General features: G+C 42.6%; 1 protein-coding gene across 5 annotated transcripts in view; it reads left to right on the top strand.

Moving 5' to 3' along the window:
- mybl2b (v-myb avian myeloblastosis viral oncogene homolog-like 2b) overlaps positions 1-19,122 on the top strand; it is a 54,365-nt gene that overhangs the window by 10,647 nt on the left and 24,596 nt on the right. For 4 of the 5 annotated variants that reach the window (XM_068048465.1, XM_068048464.1, XM_068048463.1 and 1 more), the window contains exons 2-7: positions 1,648-1,744; positions 3,354-3,425; positions 9,150-9,242; positions 10,153-10,373; positions 11,335-11,491; positions 12,423-12,491. In XM_068048465.1, the coding sequence (XP_067904566.1) occupies positions 1,648-1,744; positions 3,354-3,425; positions 9,150-9,242; positions 10,153-10,373; positions 11,335-11,491; positions 12,423-12,491 (709 nt within the window). The remainder of the gene's footprint in view (positions 1-1,647; positions 1,745-3,353; positions 3,426-9,149; positions 9,243-10,152; positions 10,374-11,334; positions 11,492-12,422; positions 12,492-19,122) is intronic. The other variant, XM_068048467.1, reaches the window with a different exon arrangement.

Raw genomic sequence — 19,122 nt, 5'->3', positions numbered from 1 at the left:
TGGGGGGTGGGGGGGAGAGGGGTGTGAGATGGTGGTGGGGGGGAGAGGGGTGAGAGGTGGGGGGGTGGGAGGGGTGAGAGGTGGGGGGGTGGGAGAGGGGTAAGAGGTGGGGGGGGGGGAGAGGGGTGGGAGGTGGGGGCGGGAGAGAAGGGTGGGAGGTGGGGGCGGGAGAGAAGGAGAGGGGTGGGGGGAGAGAAGGAGAGGAGAGGTGAGAAGGAACCAGAAAGAGAACAGTGCTAACGGACGGTTTATGAGGCAGAAGGAATTGAGGGTGGGAGAAAAGATGAGGTACTAGAGGAATAGCAGCCAATCATTATTTTTTTTTAATTGTAAGCATTACCACAGATCATGTATAATTTGAGGATAATTTATAACTAATTTGTAAAATTACAGTTGTATAATTGAATTTAATAAGTTCAAATTCTCATTTGTGCAGTCAGTATAATGGGGATTTCATCTCAAAATTAAGATATTTGTAACTTACATTTGGTGCTTCGTAGGCATTTGCTAGAATGATTTTCTGATGTTTCCGCCTGTGTCCCTGCTCCTTCATGTTAACTGAAAAATTGAATTTACTGCCTTTTCACGGGATTATTCCATCCTTAGTATGCTTCATTTGTTAGTTGTTTGGATTATTGAAAATTGCAGACTATACAGCACAGAAATAGGCCATTTTGCCTGACTGTCAGCGTTTAAGGATGCGAGTTTTCCACGCTGGTTCTGTTTCAAAGTTTCATTTCATAACAACACACTGACTTCCCAACAATGACTCACCCCAGTGATGGAAGGGGGAAAATGATGTGTGGCATGTTAGTTATATCTGTGTCAGCAGGCTGTTTTAAGTAACCACATTTATTCGCCCACTGACCCCAAATTCAGTTGAAACGAGAGGTCACTGATCTGGAATGCTAACCCTACGTTTTTCTCTCTCTAGTACAGCCTGATCTATTGATTGTTTCCATTATTTTTTGTTTTTATTCCCAAATATTTTTAACCTGCTTTTCAGACTTGGTCTCAATACGACTATCTAAGAATTGGAAATGGGTTGAGTGTTTGTGTGTTGCAGAGCTGTTGCTTGTTTGGATACTGGGTCTGAGAATAAGTTTTTTTTCTTGTATGACTGCAGGAAAATTTCTGAGTAGTCAGGAACAGATGGAAATACATTGAAAGTTTTGAATTTGTCCCATAAAATGATTTTGATTCAGGCACTGCTGGTACTTTGACATGTTAACGGAAAATATGACTTGGCTGTTAAACTGCACTTAGTACCTTGTGAACTTTGACAAACTTGCATGATAAATGAGGAATTTACTTTTTTTTAAAATCTCATCACTTGAGAGGGGAGCCTCATGCAATCTATGATTGCTGGTCAGAGAAGGGGTTTAACTACTTGGAACAGTGTTAATAACAAAAGAGCTAACTTTATTTTTGGATGATTGGGCACTGGGGGAAGTTGATCATACGGGTACCCAAATGGCCAAATGAGACTCAACTTGGTTAATCCTACTTAACGCGCGAATGATGTTGAACCTATTGATTAATATTGCAGCTGCAAGTCAAATGTTCTATCTGCTTACCTGAATGCAAAATGTTCTTTATTTACTCCATGATGGATTATGCTTTCTTTTCATATGTGTGTATATATAGTGAAGAATTGGATGAACCCTCACAGGATTTGGATTGTGATGTTCCAGACCACAAAGATGCAAATAAACTGTACAAAATCAAATGGACTTCGGAAGAGGTATCTTCTCTGCAACCAAATTGCTTATATTTAGTGCTTTTTAAAAATAAAAGTTACTTTCAGGATTGTGCAATGGATAAGATTTTAATATCTGATATCACGCAGAATGGTGTCATTATCAACTGAAGCAGGATGTGCCACCTTTGGAGTTGGCATTTAAATATGAAATGCAGTGGATGTGCAGAAGTCTAGAGCATCTTTCATTAGTATCCTGCCTGGTTTCAAAAGAAATTCAACTCTTTTTTTAGTAATGGATCGATATAAAAGCATTAAAACAAATTCCTTCCTAATTTGCTATTAAAACTTTTTCATAGCTATCCTGGGCAGGAGCAGGTATTGTTCTAATTTTTTTTTCAGCAAGTTAAGCTTTTCATCCTTTCCTTTCAGGGCTTGTTGATTGATGTCATGTTAATGCAGGAATATTTGTGAAAAATTATCAGAATGACACACAAGTTTTTAATGTGAAAGTGGAAATCTGTTCTTTCAGTAAGAACAATATGCAGATTATTAGTGGGTGAAGCAGTAGGAGTACCCAATTCTTATGGTGAATTTGCACAAAGAGCTCTGATGCAAAGAAAATCAAGAATCTACGGAACTGCTATTTCAAAATATGGGTGTAAATCTGTAAGTGCACAGATGTGTGTAGAATCCATGCAGCATATCACCAGTGAAAGTGGCTGTGGTGACCTGTGCTGAATTTGAACTATTTTCAGGTGAGGATATTGCACTTATTTGGACACTGCCATGTGCAAACAATTGAACATGTTGTTGTGTCCCTTCATAATCTCAAGAGACTGTTGAAGTTTTTAGGTTTACCGAAAGACATTAATCAAACTCGCTCAATCTAAACCATTGCAGCTGCTTGCCTGATAATGATTCTCAATTTCATTGAAGCAGTGCCAGAGCAGCAACAGGTTGAAAATACCACATTTTGGTGCTTAGATTTTAGGTAGCTTGTGATGCCATCTACTGTTCTGCTTCATCTGCTGCAGAACACCAGACCTGTGGTTCAAATTCAAGTTAGTGCTCTGTTTCTAGTAGACTAGTGATTGATGTGCTGGTCAGTGGTATGCTTAACTGGCTGTCTGGCACAACCAGGTTAATTAATGACAAATTTTAGAGGGCCATCTTTCTTTTGTTTAGGGAAACTTTGCTAATGACATCAATGGCCTAAAACAAGCAATATGTTAACAAAAGCATGTAATGTAGTAGTTTTTAAAAAAAGATACACAACTGTTCTAGCTGTTGTTGATTCCCAGTGGTAAATGTGTTTATCATACATTCTTTTATGAGGAAATTGCTATTTCGAAGTTGCTTGACAGACACATTACAAACAAAGTTCTAGGTTGATGCAACTTTTTCCCCTTGCACAAGTGAATCTAATTTAGAAAGTGCTGAAAATACAGCAGTTACAATCTACACAGGTCTCCGTTTCATGGATTTGAACCTCCTTATTGTTGCTTTACTGCAGCGTTCTTGATTATAGAGTCCTGTGCCACATATATAATCTTATGGAGGTTGCAAATGGCACCACACTGTGTCTACAACAAAATATTAATGACATTACCGTGTTAAAGGGGTTTAAGTTAAACTTTTTACTTTTGTATAGGATGAAAGGTTGAAGAAGCTGATAAAGCAATATGGCAAAAATGACTGGAAACTTATAGCAAGTAATTTCTCAGTAAGTATCTTTGTAGTTGTGACTTTTGAAGGTAGTCATTCTTGTCCTGGTTCTTCATAAGCAAAGCTGATCTTACAAACTACCTTCCCATTAGTGGGAAAGTTAGTAAATCTGCTGGTGTATTTATTAATTACACACAGACACACTCATTTATCTGGACCCCTATTTGAGTGCTGTGAACAAGCAGAAGTAAGATTGGAAAACCATTGGAGGCTCAAAAAGGAAGAACTTAACCGCTGCTCATTTCTGGAAATATCTGACCTGCTCCACAATAAGCCGGGACAAAATTTTCTTGTTACAAATTAATGCACAATAGGACAATTCTTTACTTGCACTTCTTAGCAAGAAAGTAGAGTCCCTGTTGATGGTTGTAGAACTGCTGCCTATAGCTCAAGTGGTGCAGTTCATTAGAAGACTGCTGCTTGACTTTGAAACCTGGTCTTCATTCCTTCCTAAACTGGTAGTGCGGAATGAGCTTGATTAGTGTTAACCTAATTTCCAATAGGCCTGGGTTTGTAGCTTGAAAGACATCCACAGTTCTGCAGAGCTTTAGCAGTCTTGCTTGGCTCCAAGAATGGCTAGTGTGGAAACTGTGGCTGCTCTGGCGATATAGTACTTTCTTCCAAGCTTAGGGTTAAGGTGTCATGTTAGGATGGCCTACCTTAAGATCTAGATGCTAACATTGTATTCTCAGCACTAACTTTTCTGTTGTAAAATAAAAGTCTGCTTATGCTGGTTGCTTTTTCGCATATGATCTGAAAAAGTGCTCTTTTGTAGCAATTTTCTGTACCAATTATTCAAATGATCAATAGCTTCCTCCTTCAAGCTACCACAGATAACCAGGATGCATTTAAATGTTTAAATTATTTCTGATTTTGAAAAGCTTGTTTTAAGCTTTCTCTCAAACCAGATCAGCAGCACCTCCCTATTAACCTCGTTTTTATCAATAGATTTTCTGCCAACTTATTCTAAAAATGTACTGCAGGTTGATCAACATTTGAAAAGGATAGGCTAACATTTGACTGTCAATTGAAAGATGATTGAACCTCTTATAGAATTAAAGTTGGTGGAAGATGGATGTAAGAAACAGACAGGAGAAAAGAAATTATCAAATTGTGAAAGTCAGATATTCAGACCAGGTGGAAGCAGAGCTTTGAGGACAAAAATGAGATATCATTGCTGAATTGTGTTCCCTGAAATGTGTTGAGCTTTGTTGGAACTGCAGAAGAAGTAAAGGTCATCATAGGAATAGGAGGTAGTTTGAATTGTAGCGCCGCAGCCACACCAGGGTCAAGCCTGTGGATAAAGCTGAGATGTTGGAAATGGCCATCCAATCTACTTTTGGTCTCCCAAAGATAGAGGAGCATGATGAGCACAGAATACAATGTGCCAGACTAGAAAGTAAATTGTTGTATGGGTGTGTTTTTGCTACAGCTCGATGGGAAAGTCCTGAAGGAAGAGCAGCCAGAAGTAGACACAATATAAGGTTGAACAAGGGTATTGCAAAGAAAAAAGTGCTTACCAAAGATAGGGTTTGGAGGCCAGGGGAAAGTGTGGCTGTTGGTGGGATCGTTGAGCAGGTGTAAAGGCTTCTGTGATAGAAGACGGGACATGATGTTCTGAGAAGGGTGGAGGTGTTGATGGGTGGGTAGAGGGTGAGGCCGTTTGTTATAGCAGTTAGTATATCTGACTTGATTTTTTACATGTTCTCTCTCCTCTTTGTCTCATTTAATTTTATAAAGGGGTTTGCTTATCTTCCAGATTCTGGTCCAGTTTAAGGGTCTATGCCTAAAACGTTAAACTGTATTTTCTCTTTTAAAAATACTGCTTTAATGTTTCCAGTATTTGGAATTTTTTAACTTCCCTGATTGGATGCCTTGTTTTCTTCATCAGAAGGGATAATTGTTTTGAATAAGTTCAGACTGTACCCAATATCTGCCATTTTAAATATGTTATTTGTCTAATGTGAGAAAATTGAGATAATTTAGTCTACTCTATACTTGAATTATTTAATTTGATTTTTTTTTAGTTTTTGCTTTGCCTTGTTTGCATTGCTTAGTTCAAATTATGAGTGCAAAAATGATATTGAATTGGTGGTGGACTGTACTTTTTTTTGCTTTTAGCTGAATGTAAAATTTATAAACTATATCTTATTTTCAGGAAGTATATGTTTTCAGTTTCTTTAACAGTTTATTTTCAATATCCCAGACTGATTCCTGGGATGGCAGGATTGACATTTGAAGAGAGATTGGGTCGCTTAGGCTTGTATTCGCTAGAGTTTAGAAGAATGAGAGGGGATCTCATCGAAACCTACAAAATTCTAATGGGACTGGACAGGCTAGATGCAGGAAGGATGTTCCCGATGGCAGGGCAGTCCAGGACCAGGGGTCACAATCTAAGGATAAGGGGTAAGCCATTTAGGATTGAGATGAGGAGGGATTTCTTCACCCAGAGAGTGGTGACCCTGTGAGATTCTCTATCACAGAAAGCAGTTGAGGCAAAATCATTAAATATATTCAAGAAAGAGTTAGATATAGTTCTTGGGGCTAAAGGAATCAAGGGGCAGCGCAGCAGTTAGCACCGCAGCCTCACAGCTCCAGCGACCTGGGTTTGGTTCTGGGTACTGCCCGTGCGGAGTTTGCAAGTTCTCCCTGTGACCGCGTGGGTTTCCGCCAGGTGCTCTGGTTTCCTCCCACCGCCAAAGACTTGCAGGTTGATAGGCAAATTGGCCATTGTAAATTGTCCCTAGTGTAGATAGGTGGTAGGAGAATGGTAGGGAATATGGGATTAATGTAGGAGGGGATGTGGTAGGGAATATGGAATTAGTGTAGGATTAGTATAAATGGGTGGTTGATGGTCGGCACAGACTCGGTGGGCTGAAGGGCCTGTTTCAGTGCTGTATCTCTCTATGATATGGGGAGAAAGCGGGAACAGGGTACTGAGATTGGACGCTCAACCATGATCGTATTGAATGGCGGTGCAGGCTCAAAGGGCCGAATGGCCAACCCCTGCTCCTATTTTCTATGTTTCCCAAACTGGTTCACAGAGCTGAAACTGATGCTGAGCATAAGAACAGAGGTAGCTGAAGCTTAGTTAAACAGATCAGTTTTGAGGAAGCTTTTGTAGGTAAAGAGAAGGGTAGTGTGTTGGATGGATTTAGATGGAGAATTTCAGAGAGTAGGCCTGAGATATTTGAAAGCTGTATAGTAGATGGAACATGATGCACAGAAATTTGCAACCATCTTCAGCCAGAAGTGCCGAGTGGATGATCCATCTCTGCCTCCTCCTGAGGTCCTCAGCATCACAGATGCCAGTCTTCAGCCAATTCGAGTCACTCCACATGATATCAAGAAATGGCTGAAGGCGCTGGATACAGCAAAGGCTGTGGGTCCTGACAACATCCTGGCTGTGGTACTGAAGACTTGTGCTCGAGAACTAGCTGGGCCCCTAGCCAAACTGTTCTACTCCAGCTACAACACTGGCATTTACCTGACAATGTGGAAAATTGCCAATGTATGTCCTGTCCACAATAAGCAGGCCAAGTCCAATCCTGTCAATTACCACACCATCAGTCTACTCTTAATCAGCAAAGTGATGGAAGGTGTCAGTGGCAGTGCAGTTAAGCAGCACTTACACAGAAATAACCTGTACACCCATACTCAGTTTCGGTTCCACCAGCACAACTCAGCTCAAGACCTCATTACAGTCTTTGTCGAAACATGAACCAAAGAGCTGAATTCCAGAGGTGAGTGGGACAGCCCTTGACATGAAGGCAGCATTTGACCGAGTGTGGCACCAAGGAGCCCAAGCGAAGTTGAAGTCAAGGGGAATCGGGGAATGCTCTCAATTTGTTGGAGTCATACTGAGCACAAAGGAATATGGTTGTGGTTGTTAGAGGCCAATCATCTCAGCCCCAGTACATGGCTGCAGGAGTTCCTCAGTGTCATGTCCTAGGCCCATCCATCTTCAGCTGTTTCATCAGTGACTTACCCTCCATCATAAGGTCAGAATTAGGAATGTTTGCTGATTCCAGTGTTCAGTACCATTCGTGACTCCTCAGATACTGAAGCTGTCTGTACCCACATACAGCAAGACCTAGATAACATTCAGTCTTGGGCTGATAAGTGCCAGTCAATGTTACTTGCCACTTGTGTGACGTGAATGAGCATCTCCAGCAAGAGAGAATCTAGCCATCTCCCCTTGACGTTCAGTGGCATTACCATAGCTGAATCCCCCACCATCAACATCCTGGTGGGGGGGGGGGGGGGGGGGGGTGTCACTGCTGACCAGAAACTGAACTGGACCAACCATATAAATATTGTGGCTGCAAGAGTAGGTCAGAGGCTGGGAGTTCTATGGTAACTCACCTCCTGACTCTCCAGCGCCTGTCCACAAGTCAGGATGTGCAGCAGTGTATACCATCTACAAGATGCACTTCAGCAATTCACCACAGTTCCTTCGATAACACCTTCCAAACCCACGGGTCTTCCACCTAGAACGATAAGGGAAGCAGGCACATGGAACCACCACCTGCAACTTCTGTTCCATGCGACGCAACATCCTGACTTGGAAATATATCGCCACTCCTTCACTGTTGCTAGGTCAAAAACCTGGAACTCCCTTCCAAACTGCACTGTGGATGTACTTACACCACAAGGACTGCAGTGGTTCAAGAAGGTGGCCTACCACCACCACCTCGAGAACAATTCGGGATGGATAAGAAATGCTGGCCTAGCCATTGACGCTCATATCCCATGAAACGAATAATTTAAAAAAAGTTCCAATCATTGGAATACCTAAAGAAATTTGCTTCAATGTAGGGCTGGAGGAGATAGGGGTATGGTGGGGTAATGCAGTGGAGGATTTGTAAACCCTTGGCCACTCTCTTGTCACTTCCAGGCTTGACTTTTCAATGCTTTCCTCACTGGTCTCCCAAGCTCTGCTCTACAGGATTTGTAAACCGGGGTGAAGATTTGAATTTAATGCTTTGGTAGATTAGAAGCTAGTTTACATCCACAAGTATGGGTTGCTGGGTGACTGGGTCTTAATGTAGGACAGAATAACAGCATCAAAGAGTTTTGGACAAGTTGCAATTTATGTAGAGCGGAGCTTGGGAGGCCAGTCAAGCCTGGAAGTAACAAAAGAGGGGCCAAGGTTTTCAGCATCAGCAGGGAGGGTTAACAGCAGAAGCAGATGATTTTGTGATGGAAATAAGCAATTTTGGCAAGAGCAGGATAAGGGGTTTGAAGTTCAGCTCAAGTTTGAACAGGACGAGATTGTGCACAGTAAAGTTCAACCTGAACAAGCAAGCAAGGAGAATGAGGAGACAAGGTTATGGAGTTTCTGATGAGAGCTGAACAGAATGGATTTGGTCTTCGTATTAAGTTGGATAAGTTGTGGCTTTTCTATAGCCTGATATTTCAGAAATAATTTGACCGCACAATGGTATTTGTGCAGTTGAGGATGTCGGGGAAAGAGGCAGAGCTGGGTGTTGTCAGTGTATATGTGGAAACTGGCCCCATGCTCATCAATATCACTGCTAAGAGGCAACAAATAGATCGGAATAGGAAGAGGCCAAGGATGAAATCTTGGAGTACATCAGTGGTGACCATGGAGGAGTGAGAGGAGATTGTAAAATGAAGCTGAACTTCCAGTCTCTTGCATAATTTCTGCCTTTTTTGTTTGTGTTGATTGTACTTTGATTTAAATTTTTAATTGTTACAGAACCGAACTGATAGTCAGTGCCAACATCGGTGGCTGAAGGTTCTGAATCCAGACCTTGTGAAAGGACCCTGGACGAGGGAAGAAGATCAGAAGGTAATAGTGTGCAAATATATGAAATTATAAAGCTTATAATTGGTAATAATGGACTTTTGTGAGTCCCATAAGTTTATAGTTTATTTTTATTTCTGTAGCAAATATGGTTAAAATGTCAAATACTAATTTGTTTAGCAGCATTATCAATAGCATGGGGCCAGTTTCCACATATACACTGACAACACCCAGCTCTGCCTCTCTCCCAAGACATCCTCGATTCCACGAGCACCATTGTGCGGTCAAATTATTTCTGAAATATCAGGCTGTAGATAAGCCACAACTTATCCAACTTAATACGAATACCAAATCCATTCTGTTCAGCTCTTACCAGAAACTCCATAACCTTGCATCTTCTGCTGGCTCCATCATTCTCCTTGCTTGCTTGCTTGCTTAGTTTGAACTTTACTGTGCACAATCTTGTCCTGTTCAAACTTGAGCTGAACTTCAAACCCCATATCCTGCTCTTGCCAAAATTGCTTACTTCCATCGCAAAATCATCTGCTTCTGCCATTAACTCTTCCTTTGCCATTATCACTCCGTGCTGATGCTGAAACCTAAGTAAAGCGGCACATTAGTACCATTGAAGACTTGGATTTATAACTGATTCCTTATATGGTGCCAGATTTCATTTTTGCCTTCAGTAAATGGTGGAAGGTACTGAGTAAAGGTTAACTACTTATCCATTGGGATGAAGAAAGGAAATGTTGGAGAGCAAGTCACCTGGCTTTCCTTCATTATCTCTGTAGCAATATTGGCAGAGGGCTAGGATCAGGTTGGTCACTTGGTAATTTTATTTTGGCATGTTGTACAGGGAACTCTGAAAGAAATGTACAATCTATTGAGTTACATAGGACATTAAACAGAGAGCAGAGTGAATGAACTGATCTTTGACTCCTATTATTTCATTTAGGTAATTGAATTAGTTCAGAAATATGGGCCAAAACGTTGGTCATTGATTGCTAGGCATCTGAAAGGTAGACTTGGCAAACAGTGCCGTGAACGCTGGCACAATCATCTCAATCCCGAGGTGAAGAAGTCATCTTGGACAGAAGAGGAGGACAAGATTATTTATGAAGCACACAAGGTCCTTGGCAACCGCTGGGCAGAGATTGCAAAACTACTACCAGGAAGGCAAGTGTTCTATTTGGTATTGTCAACAGTGGGTTAGGAATGAGCAATTCTTTTAGTTTGTTTCTACTGGATTTGAAGTCAGCAGGAGCTGAAAGATCTAGACGATGAGTTGCTGCAAAGCTGTTTGTCCACACTTCCAGTTGCCTGATATTTGTTTATATAATGACTCTACTCCCACATCCTGTAACTGTTGTAGAGAAGAATACATTTAAGATTGACTGCTTGCTTTCCGTAGGCTTTGGAAGTATTTCCAGTGGATGCAGGAATGAGGGAAAGGTGGCACATTGAGAGCAATTGAGTAAAGAAAGAGAACAGAAATGAAGCAGAGGGAAAGAAATGTCCAAAAGCATGAATTGGGGAAGAAAGGGGGAAAAGAGTAATACATCAACATTACTTTGTCCAAATTAAATTAACAAATTCTTTATTATATTATCCAGAGGTACATGCTTATAGCTGGTGCTATAAGATGCAAAATTTGATCTGTACAGTTCAAACATTTTTTAAAAAAACAGAAATAGTCATTTAGTTTTGAGGGGTACAAATAGCGAAACTTTATGTATGTTTCCCAGAAAACTCTGCTTCAAAAAGTTAACATTTGAGGCTGGTTTATAATTTTTTTTTAAAGTGCCTTGATGTTGTTTGGAGCCATTAGAACTGAAATTCTCTGACATTGGAAATATGGTAAGATGGAATTTCTGACTGCCAGTCTGGCAGTGTTAACCCCATCCCAGCACCTGAGAATGGATCATTAGCATATCAGGGTGAGTGTCCACATCGCCTTGTGATTACCACAAAAATAGGCACTTGGCTCCCATTTCCGCATTCATGCATTAAGTACAACTGTGGAGTTTGACATCATTTGAAACTTTTGATCAGATTTTAAGCACTCCTAGCTAACTCTTTTCTATTTATAACGAATCACTATTGAGTAATGACACTAAAAATATATTTTTGATGATAGAACAGACAATGCTGTAAAGAACCACTGGAACTCTACAATGAAAAGGAAGGTGGAAATGGAAGGCTACTTGCAAGATGATAACCAGAATATGCCTATGTTTTTATTTACTCATTCAGAAGATGGTGAAATCCAGTGTTTCAGGACCAAAATGACTCAGGTTTGTTTTTTTTAAATATATGTTTTGGGGAATGTGGGCATCACTAGCTAGGCCAGCATTTATGGCCCATCCCTAATTACCCTTGAGAAGGTGTTGGTGAGCTGCCGCCTTGAACTGCTGCAGTCCTTGGGGTGTAGGTACACCAACAGTGCTGCTAGGTAGGGAGTTCCAGGGTTTTGACCCAAGCGATAGTGAAGGAATGGCGATATAGGACTTTGCAGGGTCGACAGGGCTGGGTTTCCATTGTCGTTTCCAGTGCCTAAGTTGATGTCAGGTGGTCTGTCCGGTTTCATTCCTCTTAGACTTTTAGTGGTTTGGTACAACTAGTGGCTTGCTAGGTCATTTAAGAGGGCAGTTAAGAGTCAACCACTTTTGACCTTTTCATTCCAGATTTATTAATTGAATTCAAATTCCACCTTCTGCCGTGGTGGGATTTGAACCCATGTTCCCAGAACATTAGCCTGGGTCTCTGAATTACTGGTCTAGTGGCATTACCACTACACCACTGCCTCTTAGGTTTGATGGGTTGAATCGGCTTTTCCTGTTCTGTACTTTTAATAAATTATGCTTTGTTTATTATCCTGTCCTTAGTTACTTTTTTCCTGCACAACGATCATTCATCAGTTTTCCTCATGCTTGGAAAAAATAAAAGTTTGGTTAATTTTTCTTCCTGACCATGGTCCTATCAAATAGTTTTTCCAGTAACAATGAGTTTAATTTCCTTAGTCCACCTTCATAGCTGACTGAACAACCACAGTACCTTGCTGACCTACTGAAACCTTTTTAGTAAGTAGTGACTAAACTCAGTGCAAACTTTCAGCTCGAGAGCTTTGTTCTCGTAGGATAGAAAACTGATTTTAAAAGTGTTTATCTGAATAATTTGAACACATTCAGAACAAAACAGCCATCCGATTTCGCTTTTATCTTTCAGCCTTCTTCAAAACATGAACCTGTTACAGTAGAAGCAGTTCCACAGCCGACATCTGTCACTGTAAAGCAGGTTAGAAAGTAGTATTTGAATTTTTTAAAAAACACTGCTCCAATTAAATGCAAGATTTAATATCTACTAGCCTTAGAAATATAATACAATTTTGTTGGTTTTATTTGTATATTTTTCTAATTGGCCTTTATAGCCACTCCAGGCGCTGCTTCACAAACCACTGACCACCTCTAGGCACTTACCCATTGTCTCTCGAGACAAGGAGACCAAAGAAGCGACAACATTTTCCCTGGAGTACAGTTCTAGGTAGTACTCCAGGGAAAATGTCACTGATACCGCCCTCAATGCAGCCCATTCTCTACCAGTCGTGGTTGAGCTGGACGAACAGCCAACAAAATCGGAACTCATGCCATTGATTCTCTAGCCAGTGGAAAAGTCCCTGGAAAGGACGGCATTACCCCTGAAATAATCAAGAGTGCCAAGCCTGCTATACTCTCAGCACTCCCACCCTGTGCTGGATGAGGGAGCAGTACCACAGGACATGCGTGATGCCAATATCATCACCCTCTATAAGAACAAGAGTGACCGCGGTGACTGCAACAACTACCGTGGAATCTCCCTGCTCATTATAGTGGGGAAAGTCTTCGCTCAAGTCGTTTTAAACAGACTCCAGAAGCTGGCTGAGCGTCTCTACCCTGAGGCACAGTGCGGCTTTCGGGCAGAGCAATCCACCATTGACATGCTTTTCTCCCTTCGCCAGCTACAGGAGAAATGTCGCGAACAACAGATGCCCCTCTACGTTGCTTTCATAGATCTCACCAAAACCTTTGACCTTGTCAGCAGGCGTGGCCTCTTCAGCCTACTAGCAAAGATCAGATGTCCACCAAAGCTGCTAAGTATCATCACCTCATTCCATGGCAATATGAAAGGCACAGTTCAGCATAGCAGTGCCTCATCAGACCCCTTTCCTATCTTGAGTGGTGTGAAACAGGGCTGTGTTCTCGCACCTACACTGGGATCTTCTCACTGCTGCTCTCACATGCGTTCAAGTCTTCAGAAGAAGGAATTTTCCTCCACACAAGATCAGATGGCAGGTTGTTCAACCTTGCCTGTCTTAGAGCGAAGACCAAAGTACGGAAGGTCCTCATCAGGGAACTCCTCTTTGCTGACGATGCTGCATTAACATCCCACACAGAAGAGTGTCTGCAGAGACTCAGACAGGATTGCAGCTGCCTGCAACGAATTTGGCCTAACCATCAGCCTCAAGAAAACGAATATCATGGGACAGGATGTCAGAAATGCTCCATCCATCATTATCGGCGACCACGCTCTGGAAGTGGTTCAAGAGTTCACCTACCTAGGCTCAACTATCACCAGTAACTTGTCTCTCGATGCAGAAATCAACAAACGCATGGGAAAGGCGTCCGCTGCAAAGTCCAGACTGGCTAAGAGGGTGTGGGAAAATGGTGCACTGACACGGAACACAAAAGTCCGAGTGTATCAAGCCTGTGTCCTCAGTACCTTGCTCTATGGCAGCGAGGCCTGAACAACGTATGTCAGCCAAGAGTGACGTCTCAACTCATTCCATCTTCGCTACCTCCAACACAGAAGTCCTCGAGGCGGCCAACATCCCCAGCATATACACCCTACTGAGGCAGCGGCGCTTGAGATGGCTTGGCCATGTGAGCTGCATGGAAGATGGCAGGAGTCCCAAGGATGCATTGTACAGCATGCTCGTCACTGGTATGAGACCCGCCACCCGTCCGTGTCTCCGCTTTAAAGACATCTGCAAACATGACATGAAGTCCTGTGACATTGACCACAAGTCGTGGGAGTCAGTTGCCAGTGATTGCCAGAGCTGGCGGACAGCCATAAGGGTGGGGCTAAAAAGTGGCGAGTCGAAGAGACTTGGCAGTTGGCAGGAAAAAAGACAGAAGCGCAAGGAGAGAGCCAACTGTGTAACAGCCCTGACAACCAATTTTATCTGCAGTGCCTGTGGAAGAGTCTGCCACTCTAGAATTGGCCTTTATAGCCACTCCAGGCGCTGCTTCACAAACCACTGACCACCTCTAGGCACTTACCCATTGTCTCGAGACAAGGAGGCCAAAGAAGAGATGAAAAGAAGATTTGTATACTTACGGGCGCATTTCAGCTACAATTTTATTTGGTAAATACTGTATACACATATGTTATGTTTTATATGCTTAATTCTAGTTTACTATAGTGTTGGGAGTTCAGAGTAAAACTGCAATTATACTGTTGGTAGTGATCTGAAACCAGTATCCACAAGCTATGATGCGTAGGCAACAGGCTATTAATATATAAAATGTGCAATGATCTGCATTTGACAGGTGTCCAGCTGCAGCAACAGCATCTCTGAGTCTGTTTTGAACCATACTAGGACCACTGTTCTCCAGCTAAGTTTTAATGCTAGAGGAGCAGATCAGGAGGGTCTGCTTTCTCAAAAAATTCCATCGAAAATTTTCGGGAGATCCAGTAGGCCAGTTGGGCCTTTTCGAATTTCTGAACTCAGAATGATGCCCTTTTGGAGAAGTCTCTCACTAAATGTAATTTAGAAAATTTTGGTGTGAGATGGCGAATCTGCATTACCCTCCTAGCTTTCATATCACTGTGTGCCGAAAACCACTGTGCATTAATGCAAAAATGGCAGTGTAATAGCACTCTCAATTATAGAGTTATACAGCACAGAAACAGGCCCTTTGGCCCATCGTGTCTGTGCCGGCCAAGCACCTATCTATTCTAATCCCATTTTGCAGCACTTGGCCCTTAGCTTTGTATGCTATGGTGTTTCAAGTGCTCATCTAAATATTTCTTAAATGTTGTGAGGTTCCAGCCTCTACCACCCCTTCAGGCAGTGTGTTCCAGATTCCAACCACCCTCTGGGTGAAAAGATTTTCCTCAAATCCTCTCTAAACCTCCTGCTCCTTACCTTAAATCTATTCCCCCTGGTTATTGACCCCTCCGCTAAGGGAAAACGTTTCTTTCTATCTGTCCTATCAATGCCCCCCATAATTTTTATATAGTTCAATCAGGTCCCTTCTCTGCTCGAAGGAAAGCAACCCTAGCCTATCCAGTCTCTTTTCATAGCTGAAATGCTCCAGCCCAGGCAACATCCTGGTGAATCTCTTCTGCACCCTCTCCAGTGCAGTCACATCCTTCCTATAGTGTCGTGACCAGAACAGTACACAGTACTCTCGCTGTTGCCTAACTAGCATTTTATACAGCTCCATCATAACCTCCCCCTGCTCTTATATTCTATGCCTCGGCTAATGAAGGCAAGTATCCCATATGCCTTCCTAACCATCTTATTTAACTGTGCTGCTGCCTTCAGTGATCTATGGACAAGTACACCAAGGTCCCTCTGACCCTCTGTACTTCCAAGGATCCTACCATCCATTGTATATTCCCTTGCCTTGTCAGTCCTCCCAAAATGCATCACCTCACACTTCTCAGGATTAAATTCCATTTGCCACTGCTGCTCCCAGCTTACCAGCCCATCTATATCGTCCTGTAATCTAAGGATTTCCTCCTCACTATCTATGACACCACCAATTTTCGTGTCATCTGCGAACTCACTGATCATACCTCCTATATTCACATCTAAATCATTAATGTACACTACAAACAGCAAGGGTCCCAGCGTGGATCCCTGCGGTACACCACTGGTCATGGGCTTCCACTCGCAAAAACAACCCTCGACCATCACCCTCTGCCTCCTGCCAATAAGCCAATTTTGGATCCAATTTGCCAAATTGCCCTGGATCCCATGGGCTCTTACCGCCTTGACCAATCTCCCACGCGGGACCTCATCAAAAGCCTTACTGACGTCCATGTAGACTACATCAACTGCTTTACCCTCGTCTACACATCTAGTCACCTCCTCAAAATTCAATCATGTTTGTTAGACAGGATCTCTCCCTGAAAAAGCCATGCTGACTATCCCTGATTAATCCCTGCCTCTCTAAGTGGAGATTAATCTTGTATCTCAGAATTTTTTCCAATAGTTTCCCTACCACTGATGTTTGACTCACTAGCCTGTAATTACCTGGTTTATCCTTTCTACCCTTCTTGAATAATGGTGCCACGTTCACTGTTCTCCAGTCCTCTGGTACCTCTCCTGTGGCCAAAGAGGATTTGAAAATTTGTGTCAGAGCCCCTGTTAACTCCTCCCTTACCTCACATAGCCTGGGATACATCTCACCTGGGCTTGGGGATTGATCCATTTTTAAGCCTACTAAAACAGCTAATACTTCCTCCCTTTCAATGCTAATTTGCTCAAGTATATCACAATCCCCCTCCCTGATCTCTATGCCTACATCATCCTTCTCCATAGTGAACACAGATGAAAAGTAATAATTTAAAACCTCACCTTTGTCTTCCGGCTCCACACACAGCTTGCCACTTTGGTCCCGAATGAGCCCTGCTCTTTCCCTGGTTATCCTCTTGCCCTTAATATACTTACAAAACGCCTTGGGATTTTCTTTTATCTTGCCTGCCAGTGTTTTTTCATGTCCCCTCTTCGCTCTCCTAATTACTTTTTTAAATACCCCCTACACTTTCTATACTCCTCTAGGGCCTCTGCTGTTTTCAGCACCCTGAATCTGCCATAAGCCTCCTTTTTTTTTCCTTAGCCAATCCTCTATACCCCTTGACATCCAGGGTTCCCTGGACTTGTTGGACCTGTCCTTCATCTTTACGGGAACATGTTGGCCCTGAACTCTCGCTATTTCCTTTTTGAATTACTCCCACTGGTCAGATGTAGACTTTCCTACAAGTAGCTTCTCCCAGTCCACTTTGGCCAGATCCTGTTTTATCCTATTGAAATCGGCCTTACCCCAATTCAGTACTTTTATTTCCGGTCCATTTTTGTCCTTTTCCATAACTACTTTAAATCTTACAGTTATGGTCACTATCCCCAAAATGTTCCCCCACTGACGCTTCTACCACTTGTCCAGCTTCATTCCCAAACATTAGGTCCAGTACCGCCCCTTCTCTTGTAGGACTTTCTATGTGCTGGTTCAAAAAGCTGTCCTGTATGCACTTGAAGAATTCCGCCCCCCCTTTAAGCCTTTTGCACTAAGACTATCCCAGTTGATATAGGGGAAGTTGAAATCCCCTACTATTATTACCCTATTATTTTTACACCTCTCTGAGATTTGCCTGCATATCTGCTCCTCTATATCTCCCTGACTGTTTGGAGGCCTGTAGTATACTCCCAGCCAAGTGATTGCCCCCTTTTTGTTTTTAAGTTCTACCCATATGGCCTCATTTGAGGAACCTTCTAAGATATCATCCCTCCTTACTGCAATAATTGACTCCTTGTTCAACAGTGCAATGCCACCTCCTCTTTTACACCCTCCCCTGTCATGCCTGAAGATTCGATACCCTGGAATATTGAGCTGCCAGTCCTGCCCTTCCCTCAACCATATCTCTGTGATAGCAATAATATCATATTCCCATGTGATAATCAACACCCTCAATTCATCTGCCTTACTAGTAAGACTCCTTGCATTAAAATAGATGCAATCCAGCCTTGCATTATTCACTTGTGCCTTAACAGGTCTGTATTTGTTCTGCCTTCCAGACTGACTTCGTTTCTCTTCTATATTTGGCTGGTCATCACCCCCTACTGTACCTCCACTCTGTATCTCATCCCCCAACAAATTAGTTTAAGACCCCCCCAACAGCACTAGCAAACTTCCCGGCAAGGATGTTGGTCCTGTTCGGGTTCAGGTGCAACCCGTCCAACTTGTACAGGTCCCACCTTCGCCAGAAACAGACCCAGTGATCCAGGAAACTAAAGCCCTCCCTCCTGTACCATCCCTTCAGCCACGTATTCATCTGCTCTATCGTCCTATTCCTATACTCACTAGCACGTGGCACCAGGAGTAATCCAGAGATTACAACCTTTGAGGTCCTCCTTTTTAATCTCCTATCTAGCTCCCTAATTTCTTGTTGCAGGACCTTTCTACCTATATCTTTGGTACCAAAGTGATTCATGACCTCTGACTGTTCACCCTCCCCCTTCAGAATGTCCTGCAACCGCTCCGTGACATCCTTGACCCTAGCACCAAGGAGGCAACATACCATCCTGGAGTTACGTTGGCGGCCACAGAAATGCCTATCTGTACCCCTTACAGTAGAATCCCCTATCACTATAGCTCTCACACTGTTTTTGCTCCCCTCCTGTGCAGCTGAGCCATCCGTGGTGCCACTTCCTGCACACATGTTCGCCCTGGACACTGGAAGTGTTCCTGACTTCCTACATTGCACAGGAGGAGCACTCCACGCTGCTGAGCTGCCCTGCCATGACTTGCCCTTGATTTACTCAATTTATGCTTTTGGAAGTGATTCGGAAATCTCAGTATTCTAAAATCTGGTGCATATAGATGTCTTTGAGTTTTCTAAGTTATTAGGGTGTAACATACAAATTATGGACTGAACCAGCAATGTCGTATTGCACATTGCTTTGATGTAACTCTGTCACATATTGTTGTTCTCTGAACTTGGTCACTTTTTATACAAAGTTCAAACACAGTCGGTAATTACTTGCTGATCTTGGGTTGTTGGAGCAGAATTTCTGGGAAATGTGTTCTGTGTCTGAGAGATTAATGTACAATTTTGTTAAATCATTCTGTCATTCCAGTAACCACCAGTGTCACATCTGTGA

This window comes from Heterodontus francisci, chromosome 16, assembly GCF_036365525.1.
Source record: "Heterodontus francisci isolate sHetFra1 chromosome 16, sHetFra1.hap1, whole genome shotgun sequence".
Classification (NCBI taxonomy): domain Eukaryota; kingdom Metazoa; phylum Chordata; class Chondrichthyes; order Heterodontiformes; family Heterodontidae; genus Heterodontus; species Heterodontus francisci.
Note: the sequence above shows the minus strand (reverse complement) of the source record. Positions and strands in the feature narration are given on the sequence as shown.